This window comes from Ambystoma mexicanum, chromosome 8 (assembly GCF_040938575.1).
Source record: "Ambystoma mexicanum isolate Mex_15411 chromosome 8, UKY_AmexF1_1, whole genome shotgun sequence".
Classification (NCBI taxonomy): domain Eukaryota; kingdom Metazoa; phylum Chordata; class Amphibia; order Caudata; family Ambystomatidae; genus Ambystoma; species Ambystoma mexicanum.
In genome coordinates this window covers 345677752-345702177 of record NC_090929.1, presented here as the reverse complement: position 1 = coordinate 345702177, position 24426 = coordinate 345677752, and the positions used below count along the sequence as shown (strand labels likewise).

At 47.2% G+C, this 24426-nt stretch overlaps 1 protein-coding gene across 3 annotated transcripts in view; it reads left to right on the top strand.

Annotated features, from left to right (window-relative positions):
- Nucleotides 1-24426, top strand: part of PNPLA7 (patatin like phospholipase domain containing 7) — a 2986886-nt gene that overhangs the window by 2902864 nt on the left and 59596 nt on the right. For all 3 annotated transcript variants that reach the window (XM_069609797.1, XM_069609798.1, XM_069609799.1), the window contains one exon: nucleotides 3600-3684. In XM_069609797.1, the coding sequence (XP_069465898.1) occupies nucleotides 3600-3684 (85 nt within the window). The remainder of the gene's footprint in view (nucleotides 1-3599; nucleotides 3685-24426) is intronic.

The window sequence follows — 24426 nt, the reverse complement described above, 5'->3', positions numbered from 1 at the left end:
TCCTCAGCCCTTCAAAGAGGGGTGCCAATTCGAGATATATGTGCGGCTGCCACATGGTCGTCCGCACATACATTTACCAAATTCTATAGCCTGGATTCCTCCTCTAGTCAAGAAACTAGATTCGGCAAGGCTGTGTTACACTCTGTCCATTCTGGAAGGGTAACATAACTTTTATTACTCCCGCCTCCAGTCACAATACCACTGCTATGGGAGTCTATCTAAGATAAGGAATACGTCGGAGGACACAATCCCTTCGAAGAACTAGTTACTCTTACCTTGTAACGTTCTTTCGATGGGATGTTCCTCCGACGTATTCCTTATCGACCCTCCCATCCATCCCCGCAGTATGACTTCCTGTGGGTTTGCAGCCTATGCTCCTTCAAGGTGATTAGTCTAATCCAAAAACATTACTGGGGACTACAAAACGGAACTGAGCAACGGACGCTGCGCGCGGCCTTTATAGGCAGGATGACGTCGACGTCGGCACGGAGGCCGTCGAGGGTCATCGACTCGGCGATCATCGACGCGCAGCGCCCTCTGGCGAAAAAATTTTCCGAGGCCAGCAAAGCTGAAGGATTTCTATCTAAGATAAGGAATACGTCGGAGGAACATCCCATCGAAAGAACGTTACAAGGTAAGAGTAACTAGTTCTTCTCCAGCATTGGTATCTTTCATGGATTTACATGCGCCCGCCAGCCTCCCCGGAATGCAATGTATATGCTTGATAGGTTTGACCCTTCCTACTTTGGAGGGGCCGAAATCTGAAGGGGAGCCGCGGGGCGGGCCTCTTATACCTTGACGGCCTACGGAGCATGCGTAGGCGGGTCCTAAAAGGACGTAGATAGGACACAAAAGTGTCAGAAGTTTTCCTATAGGAAAAGGCTATATATGTGTACCGAGGGGTCCCAGTCTGACGACGGGGAATATTCTAAGCATGTGAATCCATGAAAGATACCAATGCTGGAGAAATGGAGTTACAGGTAAGAAACTATTCCCTTCTTTGCTGTGGTTAGCAAACATCTAGATAGAGATCAGGGGCACATTCAATTTTTCTGTGGCACCCACTCTTTCAGCGCACGCAGACATCAGAGGCACATTTCCTCCAACTCTCACTCAGTGATCCTGCATAAATATCAGGGGCCCAGAATGTCTACTGCAGATACCAACACAGCATTTATTTCCCTGCAGCCCAACCCCAGAGACCTCCTGCAGGGAAACGGCAAGTCTTACAAAAGTGCTTTCCCCCTTCTTAACTTTAAAAGAAACTCCCATGAAAAATGGCATGACAGCCTTTCAAAGGCTTAGCCCAACACCAAAACCCAAAACCACACACAGGTGATCCAATTAAGCTCAGCCAACCTATTTCACCTCCACAGGAGCAGACTCACTTGGTTGCTGGGAACGCATTTCACCAAGTGGGGCCTTTTAAGGGCCCGTCTCAGTGAAATGCCGAGAGATAAAAGAGCATTTCCATCCTTGTTTGGGATATTGAAATGCAAGTGTGACAGCCGCCGTATAACAAGTGGCTGTCACACTAAAAAAAAAAAGGCAATCATAGCAGTCAGAAATGACCCTGTTGTGATTTGACTCGCCCACTGCGCCTGTTTCAAAAGGTGCAGGGGGATGACCCTCATTTCGGGGCATTTAAAAGTGCATCTCGTTTGCGAATTCAGGATCCGCTTTTAAGTGCCCTGAAACCCCCCTTTATTTGCACAAATGTGCAAAGTGGGGAAAAGGGTATCTGAATGACAGCATCAAAGATGCACTCATTCAGATGCCCTTTGTGATTTGGGCTGCTCTTTTTTTGGCGAAGTGAGGAGATCCACACTGTGCCATAAAAAGCTTGAGAAACTGGCATCACTGTGTTCATATTGTACACTGTGTTTACGTGGTACATTAGTCATGGAATATTATTTTCACATGGTATATGCATTCACATGGTTTGCCATTTTCTTGTGGGGTGCACTTTTTCCATATTATATTGTTTTCACGTTTTATACTGTTTTAACAAGTCTTACGTTTTTCACATGGTTTCTTTTTTTCATATGGTGCATTGTCACATGTGAAAGGAAGACATGGCATCAAACAGTGATGACAGACACAAGTGATCACAGTTCAAGGGTGTTTATTGAACTTCAAATGTGTTGGTTCAACGCCTATCTAAACCTAAAGCTAAGGATTGGAGCAGGCTAAGACCATCAAATAATAATAACGCAGTCCTTAGTCAAGTTTCTGTCAAATAAAAGGGCCTATACTAATAAACCTATTGCCAATCCTTACTTCTAAATACAAAAGGATGTGGGACAATGGTGTATACAAAAAGAAAAGTGTTCACAAAATAATATGTCAGGACGGTTGAGCAGTTGGCTTTCCTTCCCACGTTTTACGCACTAGGGGAAGACAGCATGTTTGAGCTTCGCACACACTCTCGCTTCTCGGCCACGTATCTTTCCTTCTCAAGTTCAAACATTCATCAGAAGTTTAGCTTTACTCACATCTTTCATCACACGCGTTTAACAATGTTCATTCCAGCACTAGTTATACAATGTTGCCGGTTGCAACCTTGACTTCAACATAGACCAGTCTTGTATCGGTCTCCCCAACTCACCGGCTGTGTTGATCTTTCTGATACTTCTTTGTTCTTGGACCCAAGGATGATACCACAGCGGCTGCTGTTGCTCCTACCCGCCTTGGTCAGTTACGCAGGAGGGCATCCGGTATTTCCGATACACAATGCAGGATTCTTCATTCTGGTTTCCTGGCCTTACGGTTTCTGCCTCAAAGGTTTCTTGAAAGTAACAGCATCTTGCCGAAGGGTAATTCCCGTTTTACGAACCCATCTTGGTTTGCCGTCTTTCTCCCCTCGTTAGCTGCCCAATTGAAACTGCTGTACCTTTGTGTGCTTTGCCTTGCTCCAAGTGTGCTTCCATGCTCCGCCTTTTATCTGTGTGGGGAAGTCTAATGGAAGTCAGGTGTGAGTGATTTTCAGTAATTGCCTGAGCACAGTAGCGGGACATGTCAGATACACTGCCCGGGTGTGAGTCTGTTTTCTCCCAGAGCGGGTTGTCCATGTAAAAGTGCTGGGAAAGGGAAAGGGGGAGGAGGGTAAGGTTCCCACGTATCCTACCTGGTAGGATAGGGTAAAGATGTTGCAGTGGGAGGCATACTGCGTCTCGCCATTCGGTCTCCCACTCCCCGAAGACCCTTCACCCACGTGACCCTCCCGCACTGGTCCACCCCCAGGGTCTGGATCCAAAGGCAGTGGTCGTGCCCTGGCCACCTGAGAGAGAGAGAGCCGCTGGGACTGGCAGATGAGACACCTTCTGGTTTCTCACACCTAATATAATGTGTTAACATGGTACTTCACATGATATGCTGTTTTCACATGGTGCACTGTTGTCACATGACATTGGTTTCACATTAAATATTGCTTTCATGTGGTGCATATTGTCTTAAAATGTTATACTGTTGTCATATGGTATCTCTTTTCCATATGGCATGCATAAAAGCGAGTAAGTGTCATTGTCGCAATATTTACCTTTTGACATATTACATTAGCATTAGTCTATAGCAATACCATGTTTTTTATTCCCCTGCAGTTGAACACCTGCCCGAATGCCTCCTTCACAGATCTTGCTGAAATAGTGTCCCGAATCGAGCCAGTGAAGACAGCCGTAGTGGATGGTAAGTTGTCATTGGCCAATGCACAGAGTTGCCACTTTCATTTGCTGGAGTCTTTACAGTTTGTTTGGGCATTTAAAATAGTGCAAGTCTGCTGCCTTATGGCTGTTTCAGAGCACAGAGAACTCTGTGGTGGGTCAGAAGAAGGACTGAGCATTTTAGTGATTTTTAATGAAAATGTATAGATAAGGCCTAACTTTCCCTATTGCTAAAGGATTCACCTGAGGGTGCTTGTCAGGAAGTGCTAAAATAAAAATGTCTTTGGTCCAAACCTAACTCTACTTGTGACCCTACCACTAAAATAAACAACTTGGACTCATCCAAGAGAAGATCCTTATTCTCTTGGGTTGGTAATTTCTTCAACAGTCTCTGGGTGAAATGTCTCTGTTTCACCCGTTTCCTCTTTTTATAATCTTCTTATTTATTTATTTTTACATTTATATCACGCACTAAACCCAAGGTTATTAAGGCGCTATTGCAAACCAGGTTACATGGTGGCAAGGCATGTGTGGAACAGGACGAAACAAATTAGGCTGGTGTTCTATGTGAAGAGCCAGGTTTTCAGCAATTTACAAAAGGTCCAGTCTGATTGTTCTGCTCTCAATGTGGGGGTAGTGCATTCCAGAGTTCCACATCAAGAACTACAAAGCTAGAGTCACCGGCTCTGGTAAGTCTGAATTTGGGCAGGATAAGCCAGTTGGTATAGGCAGATCTGGTCGGTCTTGTAGACTGGCCCTTGGTGAATTTCTAAGGAAGGTAGGGGGATCCGTGTTAGATAGGCATTTATGACTGATTGACAGCGCTTTGAATGTAATCCGTTCTTGAATCATGTGTTTGCGATTGGGAATGTTCAGCACCGATCAGAGAGCACTGTTCTGGATTACTTACAGTTTATGGATGTTAGGCTTGGTGTGTGCCGGTGAGCAAGGCATTACAGTAATCTAGCCTAGAGCCTATGACAGCTCAGGCAGTGGCGAGGCAACTGTCAGCAGACAGGAAGGGTCTGCAGGCGTTGATGAGTGTAATGATATGGGCAGCAGAAGAGGAGATACCATTGACCTGTTTAAGCCAGAGGGAGGCGTTTAGATAGACTCCTCTTGTCTTCACTGACTGGCAGACCGGTATAGTTCCTCCGTCGATTGAGAAGGAGTATTGGTGATTGAGGTTTTTTAGTACCGTGGGTAGGCCGAAAGGTAAGAGTTCAGTTATTTTGTCATTCAAGCAAAGATAATTTGCGGCCATCCAGGCCTGGATGGTCAGGTATACAGAGTTTAGCTTTGCGGAATCCAGAAGGTAGTTGCTGGAGAGGGGGTGGAGAATCTGGGTATCATCGACATAGTTGGTGTTGGTGATGCTGATTGAGTCTAGGAGGTCCAAGAGTAGTTTAGTGAAAATATTGTAGAGTGATGCAGGAGCCCTGAGGAACGCCACAAGAGATGGGTGCTGGACGAACGCTTGCCTTTTCTGCTGAGACTTTGATTGTTCTTTCTTTTAGGAAGGAGGCAAGCCAACTAGATGCCTCGGGTGAGAAATTAGCGGCAGAGGTGAGATGTTGACAGAGTATCTTGTGGTCTACTAAGTCAAACACTGCTAAGAGGTTGAGGAGAAGCAGGAGAGCAGACTTTTCTGCGTCCTTGATCTCGTCTAGCTGGTTCTTCAGACAAAGCAGGGCCTATTCCATGACATGACCCGGGTGGAACCCAGATTGACAGCTGCCCAGGATGTGATTGGCCTGAAAGTATTGTTGGATTTGAACTTAGGCTGCCCTGTCCAAGATCTTTAGGAGGAAGGGGACTGTTGCGATGGGTCAGTAGTTAGTGGGACGTGTAGGGCCCATTGAAGGCTTTTTAGCAGTGACGGTACCCAGGCTTCTTTGAGACTGGTGGTGACACGGCAATACGAGAAGGAGGAGTTAATGAAGGTAGTGATGAAAGGGATCAGGGCCTCCGCACAGTCTTTTATAATTGTGGCTGAGCATGCATCTCCTTTACATCAGAATGGTTTCAGACCTTTCAGTATGGAGCTGACATAGTCTTCGGTAACTTCAATAAAGCCTGGATATCTGTTCCATTAGCTATTTTAATTCTTGGACAACACTCCTGGGTTGTATTCTTTCTTTAAGGATATGTTGTGTCCAATGAGGCTTTACATACTTTTGCACAGTTTTGTTTCTTATTTTATAGTCTCTCAATTCACTCTTGATTAGATTATGTGGGACTTCATCCCCCTTGTATAATGTCTCTCTCCCAGGATCTTTCTTTAGTGCTTTCTCTTTTATTCTTGTACTGTCTTGGTACTATGGTACCATATCTCTTAAGACACGACTTTGAGTCATGTTTTCTCCAGTCTTCCTCCCTTGTCTTATGAGACCGTATCCCTTCCTCTCAGGATATTTGTCTCCAGTCTCTCTCTATTACCCTTTTGGGTTTATTTGGTATTCTCTCTACAAGCTCTCCAAATTGCCAGTTAACGAACTTCAGTGATTGTGTCTCTACTTTGGGGCTAGGACGAGTTACACTCTTAATGTACGTTATTCCCCTCACAGGATTGATGGTAATTGACTCTAGGCACCTTTCGCATTGGTAACTCAACAATTGTGTTCCTCTTGACTCATCTTTATGACTGGGATGAGTTTTACTCTTCATGTGTTCCTTCTCTGGCTGCCTCCCACTTTTCCTGTGTTCCCCAGTACCTTCATGTGAATATGGGAACCTTGCAGGGCTCTGCGCTCGCTCAGATTTCTTCTCAGCACTCGGTTTCTTTCGGCTTGGATTTTGTCTGCGTCCCGATCTCGGCTTTCTCTTAGCTGCTGCCTACTTTGGATGCAGACGACAGGGAGCTCTGCTCACTCCCAGCAGTGATGGTCTTGACGTAATTTTACGGGCGCTTTGCCCACCTGTTAGTCCAAAAATATGAGGCTACTGCAAAGAAATGACGACACACCAGTCACGAGGAACCAATATATAAACAACAGCTTATTTGCACTCGAGTGGTCTCGACTTTATCAATGCATGTATACAGGCACAGAAAAAGTGAGCTAAGACATGGGGGAGTAGATGCATTTTATACATATCTCAATACCATGATGAATTTGGGCTAGCTCATCACGTGACAATGACGTGTGACCTATAGGCCTACAGACGTGGGCATTTTACCATGGCAACACGTACTAGAATACTCAACGTCACTTCACAGACAATTTACTGTCTGGGAAGCAGAGAGGAGTGTAGGAGTATTTCCTGTTCCCAAACACAAGGTAACATTCCTCGCGCTACTTTATCTGTGTTATTGCTAGACTAAAAGGTCAGTCTGTATTTCTACTCAGTGGCTCGATCCTTCAGAACAACATATGCTGTGAATTGTGCTTCGCTTTAATTGTCTGGATGCACATTCGCAATTAGCTGCGGAAAACAAGAGAGTCAAGGAAGACGGGATGGCACCTAATTTACTGATTAGCTACGTTCGTGCCAGTGCTCCAAGGCTCTCCGTAACAGAAACAATGTGCTCAGCGGTACAACATTCCTGTGCAGGGGCATGTTTTAGAGAAGCTTCCGAAGGGGTGACTTTGGGAGTTCTCACCGCTTTCAGAGTGAAAACTTGGAAATGAGAGCAAAGCAGCCAAGTTGGCGTTTTCAGAAACTGTGATGGCGCGGTTCAATGTGTATGTGCTTAGGCCAATATTATAACGCAAAATACATATGCATTTACAAACCCTCTTTTCGAATGGATCGTGTCCTCCAAAATATTCCACATCTTTGACATGTAATATACACAGCTGTGCACTTCGGAAACATTTTCAGCAGAGGGCGTCCTGCGTCTATGACGTCGGGTCAATGTCCCTCGAAGGCATCCGTCAAGGGCGACATCACTGGATGTTATCAATAGGACGCACGGCGCCCGTAGCCTCTGTTTTTTCTGCGAACATGTTGCTTCGTGAAACTTGGCGCGCCTCGTGTGTTATCATCGTTGATTGGGCTCGTGTCCGCAATGCGATTCTCATAGGGAACCTTCGAGGCCCCGCTCAGACAAGGCTTTGGAGAGTCAAAGGAGACGTGCTTCTAGGTCTCGGTCCTTGTCCCCAGCGAGACTGCTGCAACCTACTAAGGGCTCGATGCCGGCGTCGACTCGGTCGGCGCTGTGTCCATCTGACTTGGACGTCGACGCTTTGCCATCGTATCAGCCCACGGCGCCGTCAGCACCTGTTTCGACATCGATGCCTTCGGCGCCCTCAACACCTTTGGCTATTTTTGCCTGCAATCTGCCATTGGAGTACCCTGATGTGGTGGATCCTCATAGGAAGGCTACGGCGAAGTCTGTGGGGCCAGTTTTGGATTCTAGGCCCTCTTCTGTCACCAGGCCCGGGTTTCACCTCTTTCTGGCTGACATTATGAAAAGGAAAAAAGGTCTGAATTTGAGGACCCTGGTGAACTTGTTGAAGGTCCAATGTTTTCTGGAGACAGTCAGTTGGAGGAGTTGAGGCAGACCCTCCATGATGCCAGTGGGTTGTACACTTCTCCGGAAGTCGAATTTGGTAGGCCTGAGCCTTGGGCTCCTGCAGAGTCTTCATACAGGAGGCTCATGGCTAGGGTCTCGGAGTATCTGGACTGGTCCAGTCCCCCTGAAGACTTTGTGCAGGATGATCTAACGGACATCTTAGATTAAGTTCCGTCCTCTGACCCAGTTTTACAATTTCATCTCACCTTACAGAAAAGGGTAGCAGCTGCTTGGCAGTCCCCGGATCTCTTCTGGCTGTTAATAATTCTTTGACCAAGAAATACCGCCCTTCCGTTAGCGACCCCAGCTATTTATCTACTCATCCCACTCCCGAGAGTTTGGTGGTTCAGGCGGCTACGGCCACCTCGAGGCAGGCGGCGTACCCTACCAGCCCTCCGGATAGTGACAAGCGCTTCGACGGTTGGGCCCGGAAAGTATTTTCTGCTGGGAGCATGGCCTTGAAATCGACCAACTCCACTTGTGCCTTGGCGAGGTTTTCACACACTCTGTGGAACTGTGTTTCTTTAGCGGCTGAGCATATTCCCGAGGGGGAAGAAAGGGATGGATTCCTTGCTCTTGTGCAAGATGGTAAGGATGCCATGTGTGAATCCCTTCAGTCGGGTTTGTATTCGGCCGACAGTGTTAGCCAATCCATGGCTGTGAGCACCGTTATACGCAGATTTGCGTGGTTGCGGAAGTCGGGTTTTGCTCCAGATGTGCAGGCCTGTCTTCTCAACATGCCCTTTGATGGCACACATTTGTTTGGCGGCAAGGCGGACGAGAGCCTTGAGAGGTTACAGACCTCGAAAGCTGCAGCTAAATCTTTAAGCGCAGCTGTGCGTCAACCTCCGCCTTTTCGTCCTAGGGGACAGCAATGGAGGGGAGGTTCTTTTCATTACTACTTCTCCTTTGGTAGAACGAGAGGGGCCGCCAGTCAAAGGGGACAGTGAATAAGTACCTGTGTTGGTCGGGGAAATCATGGTGCAAAGGCCGCTTAGGCAGCTGCCTCTTTTTCTTCAGGCACTGCCTCACCCGCTTCCAAACAGTCATGAGGCCATGTCCCATGGTGCGCTGTTTAGGGGCAGACTGTCTCAGCATCTCGAAGAATGGCGTGCCATTACTTCAGATGCGTGGGTTCTGGATACCACAGCTCATGGCTACTGCCTTCCCTTCCTTCAGCGGCCTCACGGCAATCCACCGGGGAAACTCTTTGAAGCTTCCGGATCCGCTCCTTGCGCAGGAAATCCTAACTCTGCGGGAGAAAGGCGCTATAGAACTGGTGCCTGTAGCGGAGAGGAACAAGGGATGGTATTCCCCTTATTTTTTTATCCCGAAGAAAGACAGGGGATTGAGACCCATCATGGACTTGCGTTGGTTGAACAAGCTTCTCAGGAAGGACAAGTTCAAGATGGTTACTCTTTCTCAAGTCCTCCAGGCCCTGCAACTTCAGGATTGGTTGGTGTCTCTGGAGCTACAGGATGCTGACTTTCATGTGCCGATTCATCCTGAGCACAGAAAATACCTGAGGTTTGCGGCTGGCGACCCACACTTTCAGTTTCGGGCCCTGCTGTTCGAATTGACCTCCGCCCGAGTGTCTTCACCGAGCTAATGGTGGTGTTGGCATCGTACCTCAGGCGAGGGGGATTCACGTCTACCCCTACCTGGACGACTGGCTGATCTGGGTGCGCTCTCCCGAGCAAGCGTTGGATCATCTCAGTCTCACCTGTCGCACCCTCCACAGACTGGGCTTCTCCCTGAATTTCAAGAAGTCGCATCTGACACCTTCCCAACAGCTCCAGTACATCGGGGCTGTGTTAGACACGTCCCTGGGGATGTGCTCGCCTCCCAAGGTGAGGGCCCATCACATTGTGTAGATGGTGGACAAGTTTCAACTTGCCCAGAGTCTCCCGGCTTTCGAATTCTTAAGGTTGCTCAGTCTCATGGCACCCTGCATTTTTATGGTGCCAGAGGCCAGGCTGCCGATTGAGATCCCTGCATAGGGGCCTCAAGATGCAGTGGTCGCAGTTCTCCGGCAAGATGTCGGATCCCGTTCAGATTCCACTCTCGGTCTCCCAGGATCTTCTGTGGTGGGACAACGAAGGGAACCTGATGAGGAGGGAACCACTTCGCCATTCGTGGCCGGAGGTGACTGTAGTGACGGACACTTCCCTCACAGGATGGGGTGCTCATACCAATGTCTTGATCGCCAGTGGTCGTTGATCTCCATCAGAGTCCAGACTCCAAATCAGTCTGTTAGAGCTGAGGGCCATTAGGCTAGTCCTGAAGGCTTTTCTGCCCTCTGTACGTGGGAAGAGTGTCCTAATCATGATGGACAACACAGTGGCCATGCATTACCTCAACAAAAAGGGGCGGGTAGGGTCACTTCCGTTGTGCAGAGAGGCAATGCAGGTCTGGTTCTGGGCCATCCAGCAGGAAATTTCAATCTCAGCAGTTCATCTGACAGTAGACGAAAATGTGGCGGCGGATGCTCTGAGCAGGCAGAGCACAATCTCTCACGAGTGGGAGTTGGCTCAGGAAGTCCTTCAGGAGATCTTCGCCCTTTGGGGAATCCCGCAAGTGAATCCCTTTGCCACCAGTGTCAACCAGAAGTGCGAGAAATTCTGCTCAAGGGAATTTCCTCAAAGAGGAGCATTAGGAGATGCGTTCGTGGTGGATTGGTCATTCCCACTGCTGTTCGCATTTCATCCAGTCCCTGTCATTCCTCACGTGTTGCGGAGGTTGCAGAGGTTCGGTTCCCACATGGTCCTCATTGCTCCGGATTGGGCCAGGAGAGCGTGGTACCCGGACCTTCTAGAAATGGCCATTTGCCCTCCACGCCGTCTTCCCTTCCGAGAGGATCTGCTCTCGCGCGAGGGGGGTCGGGTTCTCCATCCAGAGGTCAAGACTCTCAGCCTTCACGCTTGGTATCTAAAAGGTTGAGGTATAAGGATTGGGACCTCCCGGATGATGTGATGGAGTTGTTGCTTTCGGCCAGGCGGCCTGCAACAAAATCCCTGTACCGTTGGGGTAAGTTCTGCGACTGGAGCAGGGACCGCAATGTTGATCCTTTTCAGTGCTCCAGTCGTATGGTTTTGTCTTTCTTACTTTCCTTGGCCCATTAAGGGTTACCTGGCGGCACTGTCTATCTTTAAGCGCTCGTCTGAAGAATGTTCTTACTTTAAAAATTCCTTTGATTTCTCAGTTTCTTAAAGGACTGACTAATGTGTTCCCGCCGTCCCCTTTACATGTGCCGGTTTGGGACTTGAATTTGGTTTTGAAATTTCTCATGGGTGCTCCGTGTGAACCTCCTGTCCTTTGAGATTACTTTCCTTCAAGACTGTGTTCTTAGTTGTGGTTACTTCCGCTCGCAGAGTGAGTGAATTGCAGGCACTTTCCTCTAAGCCACGCTTTACTGTGTTTCACAGTGACAGGGTTGTACTGCGGGTATGCCCCTCCTTTCTACCTAAGGTAGTAGCTGAATATCATTTGAGTCAAAAGGTGGTTCTTCCATCTTTCTACCGTCCTCCTCATCCTGGTATGGAAGAGGAGCTACTCCATCGGTTGGATCCTAGGAGAGCTACGAGCTTTTACATGTCTAAGATGTCCAGGGTCAGAGTGGACGATCAGCTCTTTGTAGTATATGCTGGACACCGATTGGGCCAGGCTGTTACGAAACAGACCTTGTCCAGGTGGATTATCCTCACCATTACGGAGTGTTACCGATTGGCAGGTAAGGACCCTCTTGAAGGGTTGCGCGCTCATTCCACTAGGAGTGTGTCTACTTCCACCACCCTCCAGCAGGGTGTTCCTATTAGGAATATTTGTGATGCCGCTAGATGGGCTTCACTTCACACTTTTGTTCAGCATTATTCCTTGGATACAATCCATTGTCAGGATATGGATTTTGGTAAGGCGGTTCTTTATTCCGCAATCTAATTGGGTACTCTAAATTCTTTTCCCTCCTCCATTTACTGGTACTTCTTTGGAAGTCTGTCAAAGATGTGGAATACGTTGGAGGACACAATCCATTCGAAGAACAAGTTACTTACCAACTGGTAACATTCTTTCGACTAGATGTTCCTCCAACGTATTCCACATCGCCCTCCCAGCCTGCCTCTCTGGAGAATTTCATATGCAATTGCAGCTTTCGTTTCCGCAAGGCTATGTGCAGTCAAGCAGGCATGAGACTGGTGCCACACGTTCTGAGGGAAAAAATGAAAACTGAGGCTTTGGGCGCCGTGCGAGATTTTTATAACATCCAGTGACATCGCCCTCGACAGAGGCCTTCGAGGGACATTGACCCGACGTCATTGACGCAGGACGCTCTCTGCTGAAAAAGTTTCCGAAGTGCACAGCTGTGGACATTACATGTCAAACATGTGGAATACGATGGAGGAACATCCAGTCGAAAGAACGTTACCAGTTGGTAAGTAACTTGTTCTTTCGTTGCATAATACATTTGATGAAAGTTACTTAGATGCATAATAAAGATATACATACAGGTGGTAGAAATGCCATTTCAGGCAAAGAGCCTAGGTTTGATGGCTTTCCGGAAGGCTACATGAGTCAATCAACCTAATCTGGGACGGAAGGGTGTTCCAAAAGGTGGCAACCACAGTTGGGAAGCTGATACCACCGCACGCACTCATGCGGGTAAGAGGAATGGTGATTCTATTAGAGTAAGCCACTCTAGAGGGCCTAGATGGCATGTGTCTGATAATCCTTTGAGCTAGATAAGCCGGATCCAAGCTGTGGAGACATTTGTGTGTCATGGTCAGGGTTTTTTAAAACAATCCTTTCCTTGACGGGGAGCCAGTGTACATGTCTTCTGACCTCAGAGGTATGGTCCCTTCGTGAAATGCCCATTGCGGCCCTCAAGGCGTTGTTCTGCGCTAGTTGAAGTTTGGCCAGATTCTTGCGGGAGGTCCCTTCAAAGAGGGCATTACAGTAGTTCAACCTAGACCCAATCATCGCTCTAGCAATGGTGAGGCAATTCTGTTGGGAGAGGAAGGGTCTGGCTGCATTAAGCAATTTGGAGTGATAGGCTGAGGAGGATGCAATAGCATTAACCTGTCTATCCATGGTCAGGTTGGGTTCAAGATACACGCCCAGTGTCTTGATAACTTGTGAGATAGCGATGGGGATGTTATCAACAGTGAAGGAGCAGTATTGCTTGTCCAATTTACTCAGGGTGGAAGGGGAACCAATTAGCAGAAGTTCATTTTTCTCACTGTTGAGACATAACCAGTTCTCTGCCATCCAGGATTGGACTGTTGAGTAAATGGAATTGAGGGTGTTCAGGTCTGAAAGGTAATCGCCCGAGAGGGGGATGAGCACCTGGGTGTCATCTGCATAGTTAGTGTATGAGATGCCCAGGGCGTCCAAGATTTTGAACAGGGGCCTCGTGAAGAGGTTGTAAAGGTGGAAGCTATTCAAGAACACTGTGGGACCCCACATTTAATGAGACTAGGGTCAGCACATGAGGATTCAGACAAAACCTTCATCACTCTTTCCTGTAGGAACAAAGTTATCCATGCACAGGCCCTCGAGCCGATCGTTCCATTCGCTGCTCTCTGCTTGAGGGTCAGACTCTGTGCCCTCCAGTAACCTTCTCGCCTACAATAGGCACATTGTTTCATATGCACAGGCCCCGTTTGCGGTACAAATTGGCTTCCCGGCTGTGTATTCCGATTATTCCCACCCTGTGCTCCTCTCGCAATCTGTTGCAAAAGTACTCTAGTCTTTAAATCTCCTTTCTTCTTCTCTATCTTCTCTTTCTCATTATTAACTCTATTTTCGTAGTGCTGGGCCATATGTAAAAGTTCTGATTGCGACTTACGACTGCCATTCACTTTCAGAAGCAGTGATCTGCGACTGAATGTCTGGCAATAATCCTCGCACAAACTTGTCAACAAATAATCTCTTCCCAGGCTCTGTACTTAAATTTTGGCCACTAAAATCTGAAAAAACATGTTCAAACCTATTGAAAAATGTGGTTGTTCCCTCTGTCTTTCCTTGCATGCATGTGGTTAATTTATCCCAAATAATTCTCTTTTCAGGCACTAAAGTTTTAAGTTTAGTTACTATGTGGTTCGATAACATTAATATGCTTTACGGCTGTTTTCCTCCAGCTTTCCAAGATCTATCAGATAATCCCAATGCAACCGATGTAGCACCCATTGCAGCTTAACCATCTATGGTACTAATTTGCTTCCATAAATCTGTCAGTAAAATTATAGGGAACAGCAAGTCGATGTCGCCTAAATTGAAAACCGACTAATTCAGAACTGATTCTATTTCTTTGTAGAATCCTGTAGGATTCTTTCTAATATCTGGAATATACTGTTTGAGAATGTTTACTTCCTGTTGAGAAAACGGACAAACTGTGAAATATAATGGGCTAGAATGGTAGTGGCAGGTACTCCCCCTGCAGCAGGTATCTCTACTTCTCCAGCATTGGATCTTACATGGATTCACATGCTTAGAATATTCCCCGTCGTCAGATTGGGAACCCTCGGTACATTTGTTAAGCCGTTTTCCATAGGAAAAATTTCAACACTTTTGTGTCCTATCTACGTCATTTTGGGCTGCTTACGCATGCCCCAATAGGACGTAGCGGTATAAATGCCCGGCCCCCGCGGCTCCCTTCAGATTTCAACCGTCTTCCAAAGTAGTGGGATCACCTCGCGTCATCTACTATTTTTGCTAGGTTGTTTTCGTCGTTTTCCTAATATCTGGGAAAGCTCTTTTTCGCCCGTGTGCTACATGCGGGTTAAAGAAAGTGTATGAAGGAGATGGCCATATGGACTGTATATATTGTCTCCACCCTCACCATTCAGCAGACAATTGTGACATCTGTAAGGGCTTCTCCCAGAAGACTCGAAAAGACCAGAGTCGGCAGTTGGTGGCTTGGTTGAACGATGGAGTGGGTGCGTACCCCCTTTTGGAGGTAGGCTCCACGCATAGCTTGGCCTCGACAACTAAATCTTTAGGGGCTCCCCGCCGTTCAGCATCGGCTGAACCTCCGGTGAAGAAGGCTCGTCCGTTGGAGAAACGCTCTTCGGAAAAACATTCCACAAGAGAATCTTCGCTAAAAGCGAAAACCTCGTCGTCATCGTCCTCCTCGTATAAGAAGGAGAGGAAAGATCAGTCAAAATCCTCCTCAGGTGATCATCATAGATCATCCTCGAGTCGAGAGTCTGCAAAACACATACCAAGTTCAAAAAAGGCAGGAACGCCTCAGGGATCTGCGCAGCTACCAGCGTCATCGTTGACGACGACAGGGCAAAATTTAACCTCATCAACGGAGACTCCACAGGAAGCCTGGCGACCAGATGTATATGACCCAATTTTGCCGGAAACCTTGTTGTAGCAGGAGGCGGCCTTGTCCATATCCTCTGTGGACGATGAGCGTGAGCAGGTGGCTTGTCCTGCAGAACTTTGTTAGGGAGAATTCTCTGTTTAGGCTGAATTTCCTAACCTAGCGAGTCCCCCAGAAGCTTTGCTGGATTTTTGGGGTTTATTTTTTTCTCCTGCCAAGAGTGAGACTCTTTTACCCTCACTCTTGGGCATGATTTGAGTATATGTTCTTTGAATCTAGATGTGTTTAATGGGCTATGGGGTCTTTTACTGCGTAGGGCTTCATGTGTTTTTGTGATGTGTGTTACACAGCACCCTCAGTGCAGTAACACAGGGGTGTCATAGTGACCCCCCAGTATAGACTCCATACCCTGGGACTGACTACTGTCTCCCAGGGCATGTAAAGTCACCATTGACTTTACTAGTCTTAAATTCTGAACAGAACCAGTACAAACCATCATATTGTGGACGTACGGGCTGGGGCAATTCAATTGCCCCGAGGTCTGTTAGTCGAGGGGGCACATCTCTGTCCCCCCTGATCGGGTTTTGGCTGGTGGCAGTGGATACTGCTTTTTATATTCAACCGCGAATATTTTCCTATGGGATTTCCCATTGTTTTAGGCTACTATCTTTATTTAATTATTTACGGTAGCCTCGGACATACCGCCGGTTTATTTAATTAATATTAATTCTCCGGTTGGTATTTTTTTGCCAAAACTTGATTCTAAAATGGCGTTTGTGTTCTCTTCTGTGACTCCAACCCAAGTCGAGCCCTTTGTTCCACTTTTTGGCGGGCTTCTCCACAGAAGCCCTCCAAAGTGGTGCCACTCTGTCTGGGGTACTTAGGAGGGGTGGAGGGGGATTTAGGCACCCTGGACTGAGTTTCCTAGGCAACTCAAGTCGCACTGTCCTGATTGGCCCAAGTGGTGAGCCGGCCGGCTCACCATTTAGCATGTTTGAGTGACAGCTAGGCTGAGTGAATGGGGGTTTTCTACATAAAAGCAGGGCTTTGGGGACTGGAACTTCAGAAGTCGCCACAGGACCTAAGAATCCGACGAGGGAGAAGCTGAGCCGACCTGCCACGACGCCACCACCGGTGGAGCCCTGCTGGACCATCTCACCACTTTTCCCAACGACAGAGGAGATCTCCCACCGGAGAGTCTTCTTCCTTTGACTGGTGGGGATAACCAGTTTCACCGTCTTTTCGCCTTCCCGACGTACCTCGTGGCCGCCTTGCCTGTGCCAAGCACCCCGGAAACTGGGATACCACGTTTTACCACGACCGTGAACAAAGGTACCACCTTTAACCGGAAAACTCTGCGGCTGGTTTCTTCCCTGGTAGTGCAACGACCTTCATCTTTCCTCCAAGTCGAGATCTTCTCTTCCCCTGGACGACAACGTGACTTGCACCCACTGCCAGGAACAACTGCCACCGCTGGAGGATCCTTCCCATTTAAGGTACCGTGTCCCGCCAGGCTTCCCTTGCTACCGACTGTACGGGGTAGATTTAGCCCCCGGCTTTCGAACCTGGGTTAGCCTGGGACCCCCTGGCTAAACTTTCCTAAGCCTCTCTAAACTCTTTTTGAACTCGCTGCAAGACTTTCTAAGCCTAGTGTAACTGTGTGATCTTGGGCGCATTTGTGCTCTGCTCTCTCTAAGAGTGGGCCCAGCCTTTGGACTTTGGCTCACCAGTGACTTTTGCTCGTCTGCCTTGCTAACAGTGTTCCTAAATCTTAGAGTGGTGTACCTTTCCATATTCTGTCTTTTTCCCTCCCTTTCTCACAAACTTATTGGAGTGCCATCTAGTTAAGCGCTCACCTCTGTATGAAAATAAGTGGTGTTTTACTGAGACTTATCTGATAAGGAAAAAGGAGTGTATAGATTACAATAGTACCTGTGTTTAGAATATTTTACAACAAGAGTGCTGGAGTGTTTCAAACAGTGTGTTTTTAAATAAATAATTATATACTTTGATACCAAAGCTCTGGTCAGTGTTTGCTTGTATTGGTGTGTCTGAGTGCCTACTGTGTATACTTTGCATACTGCGTAACTATTCTTGAGAGAAGTCTGACTGCTCAGCCACAGCTACCAGGTAAATCCGGGTGGTACAGACTGCTACCAAGTGGGTTTACTGCTAACACCTGTAGTCCTAAATATTTTGCAGTGTTCCCTAAGGGAACTGCACAGGTTTCTGCCTAACAAACTTGTGTTGCAAGGGGTTAGCAGGCTGACTCTTTCGGGCGGGACAAGTATCCCGGTTACAACCCTGTTGCTCAACCCGCAAACTGTTTTGTCTCTGGAAGTTCTATCTAGATTGCAGACTTTGTTGAAGAAATTGGGTGACAGCTCCGGCGGGACCAGGCGTCGACGAGCCAGGTCCTTCCCATCGACCAACTCCGATGGCGTCGACGGCGGTGCCGTCCCGTGAAGGCCTTCCAGGTGCACGCCCAGAGCAAGGAGAGCTGCTGGATTCCGAATCAGACAGAGAGTCCATACTGGATAAATCTTTATCCCCCTCTAGAGACCCGACCTGGGAGTCGGAAGCGGAAATGGAAGCTCCAAGGAGCCCAGCCCAGCCGTTACCCCCGGATGACATCGGTTCTTTCCACGCTACGAGTAAGGCTTGTACTGAACTTGGACTAGCCCAGGAGGAGGAGAAAAAAAGACTGTTTTCTGTTCGATCCTATGGGGAAATGGAGGAAGTCGGTGTTTTCAGTCCCCATATTAGATCATGTGTGGCAAGAAGGACTTCAGACGATGCGTCATCCGTTCTCGGAGCCGGCATTAAAAGGTAGACTGGAAAAGAAATTTAAGGCTCCCGAGTCCACCCCCAAACGTTTGTCCTCTCAACCAACCCCAGAGTCTATGGTATCAGCGGCTGCGGCGAGAAAAGCAAGGTCTCAGCACAAATGCACGACTCCTCTGGAGAACGAAGCTAGGAGGCAAGATGCCTTTGGCAAGAAGCTGTTGTCGGTGGGTGCAACAACAGTGAAGGCGGCCAATTCTCTAGCTATTATGGCCAGGTATGATAGAGAGATGTGGCATCGTTTGGCACCCATACTAGAACATCTCCCAGACGAACACAGAAAGGCGGCGATGTTACTCATCCGAGAGGGGGAAGAGGCCTCTAATTACTCTATAAATATTGCTGCGGACCTGGCAGAATCGGGTTTTAAGCAGGTTAACAACGGGGTGGTTCTGAGGAGACAAGCATGGCTAAAGTGCACCAACTTTCAACCTGAAGTGCAATATAAGGTGTTGGATATGCCTTTTGAGGGTGACCTTCTTTTTGGTGAAAAGGTGGACGAGGCCTTGAAAGGCATAAAGGAGGACTCTGACACAGCGTGCTCTCTGGGAGCCCTCCAGAGTGGTAGAAATTTTCGTTCATTTCGCCACTTTATAGGAGCGTCAGAAAACTCACGGTTCTCGTCATTAAGGGACCGTGCCTTCAATAGACCGTCATACTCTTTGCAGGGCTACAGGCGGGCTTCTCAGACCGCAAAAAGACATCGGTACTATCAAGCCTCTAGGAAGAGGGGAGGTTACTCCTCGTCGTCGAAAGACAAACAATCTAACAGGCCAGCAATGACGGGTTTCAGAACATCCTGGGAGGCAGGGTGTCTCATTCGGCCGACGAATGGGAGAAGATAACCTCGGAGCGGTGGGTTTTGGACACTGTAAAGTTTGGTCATTCCTTAAAATTCAAAAGCAAGCCGTCGGACATTCCACCAGTGTTTTCGGCTCAACCCCACCTGAACGTTTTAAGACAAGAGGTAGTACTTATGCTACAAAAAAGGGCTATAGAATTGGTACCTGCGTCGCAGAGGGGTCAAGGAGTGTATTCCCGATACTTTGTGGTGAAGAAGCCCAATGGAAAATGTTGTCCCATTCTCGACCTTCGGGACCTCAACAAAATGTTAAAAAATCTAAAATTCAAAATGCTCACACTTCAGGAAGTGATCCGATCGATTCAACAAGAGGATTTTCTGGCGTCGTTGGATCTCCAGGATGCGTACTTTCACATTCCAATGCGTCAACGACACAGAAAGTTCTAAGGTTTGTAGTCGGGCGGACCCACTACCAGTTCACAGTGCTCCCTTTTGGACTAAAATCGTCTCCAAGGACGTTCACGAAATGCCTAGCCCCGGTTGCAGCATGGTTGAGAAAACAGGGACATCATGTTTACCCGTACCTGGACGACTGGTTAGTGAGGGGATCGTCCCCTTTGTCAAATCTGGCAAGTCTAGAAGCTACCATGCAGCATCTGCGATGACTAGGATTTGCAGTAAACTTCGAAAAGTCCTCATTGACTACGTCAAGAAGCTTGGTGTTCTTGGGTGCAGAGTTCGAAACTCAGTCAGGACTGGTGAGACCATCCGTGGAGAGGATCCACAGACTCAATCAGCTGGCAAGGCAATGGAGAGTCAATACCAAAGTGTCAGTAAGAAAATATATGTCGATACTAGGTGCCATGGCCTCGTGCATCCCTTTGGTGAACAACTGCCGCCTTTACATGAGGCCAATTCAAGAATTCCTGGCAGACCGATGGACCCAGAGCCAAGGACTTTGGTCGGACAAACTGACCGTCGACGGCGAGCTCCTGCGGGCACTTCGATGGTGGCAAGTCTTCGAAAACCTGTCCAGAGGGGTTCCCCTGCAAGAGCCGGAGTTTCGCATGACCATAGTGACGGACGCGTCACTGACTGGATGGGGGGCACATCTGGGCACTCTCCAAACGCAAGGGCGGTGGTCGTCGGAGGAGTCGCTCCTTCATATCAATGTGCTACAGTTGAGGGCAGTGCGTTGGGCCCTGAAAGCTTTTCTACCGCACATAAAAGGGTAAGTGGTGAGAATATTGACAGACAATACGACAACAATGTTTTACTTAAGCAAACAAGGAGGTACTCGCTCCAGAACTCTTTCCACCGAGGCTCAGGAGGTATGGCAGTGGGCTCTGCAACAAAATATAACCATCGTAGCCCACCATCTTCCGGGAGTAAAGAACGTGCAAGCGGATTCCCTCAGCAGGGAAATGGACCAGATACACGAATGGGAACTGGACGATCTTCAGTTGTCGAAGATTTTCAGAAAGTGGGGGCAGCCTTCTCTGGATCTCTTTGCAACAAGGGAAAACAGGAAATGCGAACAGTAAGCCAGCATATGGCCGCAGATCGGCTCACTGGGGGAAGCATTCTCCTTCCCGTGGACGGACAAGTTTCTGTATGCCTTTCCCCCGTTTCCACTCATACGGCGGACCCTGCAGTGGATTCACAGATACCCATGTCGAGTGATCTTGGTGGCTCCTTATTGGCCGAGACAGGCGAGGTTCTCTGACCTGCTACAGCTTTCAATGGCGCGGCCGTTAACGTTTCTGAAAGTCCGAACCTCCTATCCCTGGACAAGGGAACAGTGTGGCACCACGACCCGGACAGTCTCAACCTGACAGCTTGGCTCCTGACTTCTCGGAGTTTGGTACCCTGAATATTTCATTGGATTGCCGTCGAATTCTGCAAGCCGCGCGAGCTCCGTCCATGAACACTTCGTATGCATGCAAGTGGAGGAGATTCTGCGTGTGGTGTCAAAATCAGCTGGGGTTGTAGCCCCTGAATATAACTCCGGAACAGCTTCTACCATATTTGCTGCATTTAGCGGAGAGTGGGTTATCATTTTCATCGATAAAAGTAAACCTGGCAGCCATTTCAAGGTTCACGCGGAGAAGGCAGTCGTCGCCGTTGTTTAGTGATAGGCTGATAAAGCACTTCATGAAAAGTTTATTTCGTACATTTCCACCGATTAAATGCTTTCCTCCAACCTGGAGTCTTAACTTAGTGTTGGCAGAGCTAATGAAAGCTCCCTTTGAACCTATGGCTTCCTCGTCTATGAAGTTCTTATCATGGAAGTTAGCTTTTTTGGTAGCTATCACTTCAGCACGACGACTCTCGGAGATACAAGCATTGGTCATAGATCCTCCGTACTTGAGGTTCTTTAAGGACAAAGTGGTGCTGGCAACCAACCCTCATTTTATTCCGAAAGTTCCTACTCTTTTTCATAAGCATTCGTCAATTGTGCTACCTACCTTTTTCGCGACTCCTTCATCGGTTGCAGAAAAAACCCTCTATACTTTGGACGTGAAGAGAGCTCTAAAGTTTTATCTTCATCGGACTCAGCAATTCAGGACTACGCAACAACCGTTTGTGGCTTATGGTCCGTCGACGAGAGGAAAGGCAATCTCAAAACAAGGACTAACTCGATGGGTCTCGTAGACGATTGCTTTTTGTCACTCCAAGGTGGGGAAACCGCTAGGACGACGTCCGAGAGCTCATTCCACGAGATCAACTTCGTCTTCGGCGGCGTTGTGGGCCGGAATTCCGCTGGGAGACATTTGTCAAGCGGCATCCTGTTCGGTGCCACATACGTTTACCTGCCATTATTGCCTCGAACGGCAGCATGCAGACGATGTACAGATGGGACAAGGAGTCCTACGGCATCTGTTTCAGTGAGGTAAGCCCTATTCAGGGGGGAATGGCCTTTATATATATATATATATATATATATATATATATATATATATATATATATATATATATATATGTATGTATATTGTGGTTGTTGTTGTTTTTTTAAACCAACCTGTAACCGCTGCATTTAAAAAAATAAAAAAAATGTGTGCTTAGGATGATATTGGTTTACATTCACACCGCCAAATCAGGATTACTGCCATACAATCTGTTCTAAGCATGTGACTCCATGAAAGATCCAATGCTGGAGAAGGGAATAGTTTCTTACCTGTAACTCCATTTCTCCAGCATTGGTATCTTTCATGGATTCACATGCACCCGCCGGCCTCCCCTGAATGCAATATATATATATATATATATATATATATATATATATATATATATATATATATATATATATATATATATATATACCCCATTCTACTTTGGAGGGGTTAAAATCTGAAGGGAACCGCGGGGGCAGGGCATTTATACCGCTACGTCCTATTGGGGCATGCGTAAGCAGCCCAAAACGACGTAGATAGGACACAAAAGTGTCAAAATTTATCCTATGGAAAACGGCTTTATAAATGTACCGAGGGTTCCCAGCCTGACGAAGGGGAATATTCTAAGCATGTGAATCCATGAAAGATACCAATGCTGGAGAAATTGAGTTACAGGTAAGAAACTTTTCCCTTTTGGGACAAGAGTTGGAAGAACCTCTCTCATAAGCAACTGCATAGTAGGACATTTTGAATGTTTATTAAGGAGCAAAGCCAAATCGAGTGACAATGCAGTTAGCGCGGTGTCAGCAGAAAACGCACGTTTGTAAATTACCATAATGTCAGCAGGACAACACAAATACTTTTTCAAACATTCATCTTGTAAATATTCTACCATAACTTCTAATACCTTTCTCTGCATAGGCATCTGCATAGTCGGAGAATATTGGCTAAATGTATCATGAACTTCGATAGGTGAAATTGAGATCCATCTAAGAGCGTCTGTTGTACATATGCACGTTTCTTCACTAAATGTATTTGGCGGGGGCAAAAATCTTTTCTGCACATACAATGGTAATGGTGTACCTTCGTCTAATGCTATTTGGTGCAAATGATCTAATTCATGTTTATAGAAAAAGAATTTTGACCGATGATCGTGCACTTTCAGTGTAGTATCTCTAGTACGAGAAAAGAAATTAAAATCCTGCAATCCCTGTGGTACAGTTGAATCAGTTAGGTCCCCCCAAATCTCGGCTAAGCAAAAACCCATTTGTTCTATCAGTATCTTTTGTTCAGGAATCCCCCCTGTTTTTACACACCACGATTTGTTCATGGGCACGCCACCACCAGGTCCTGGATACCATTTTTTCTCTCAGGGAAGCAGTTTCACCAGTGCCTTGCTCGCCGGTCTCGCTCTGCTGATCCTCGCCTGTTTCAACATCGCGGTCCCCTCGGCTAGTCTCGCCTCTGCCCCTTTTTGCTGCATTCATATCAGGTGGCTTCCCCTACCTCCAATACTCTTTCTCCTACTCTTGTCTGCTCGCCGCAGTTAAGTACAAGACTCTTAAAGGGACATCTTCTTTTACGTTCTCTGGTGGTTTTGCTTCAGCATTGTCTACAGACACATATAAGGATGTTGCATTCTTCTTCCAAGCGTGGAAGCGTTCTAATACCAAGTTAGAATTTAAATGCACCACCGAACAGTTGAAATCCTTTTTGTCTTTTTGTCTGGAAATTCGACTCTCACGATGTCTCTTGTGCAAATCGTTCTCAGACTTGGTATCTGAGCTAGCAAGAGCAGAACATCACCTCTATTTAGGCAGATACTTTTATTCCTTCCAAACCTGTGCGTGAACAGCAATTGTGAGCTGTTTTCTTGGTGACTCTCATTTGTACCCTTGTGGTTTTGGTTCAATACATTTGTGTAGTTTCTTCTCTCCATCACCCTTCTCTCATGTCCCCACTTTTCCTTTCTATGTGCCCATTGTTGTATTACTTGTTCATCTGGGTTATGACTTTCAATACAGCCTACCTCAATCGGTTTATACATTTGATTCAATATATCGCCTACATTTGTTGATTCACTTGTGCTTAAGGTACTTTGCATTTGGGGAGTTCTTTCTGGTCTTTCTACACAATTTTGTCTTCTTAACAGATCATCACTTGTATCCTTTGGCGATTGCTTTCGGGTTTGCTCCAACCACCTACGTTCATTTCTTTCTGGCATACCCTCCCAAGTCATATGTTCAATTGCCTCTTTCCTTCGGCTCAACTCTCATATCCCTTTCATCCCATACTCTGCGGTTTTCTCTCTGAGGATATCTATCTCTCATCATCTCCTCCTGAGGCAGTTACCTTTCATCATCCCACTCTTTCCTTCCCACACTGTTTAT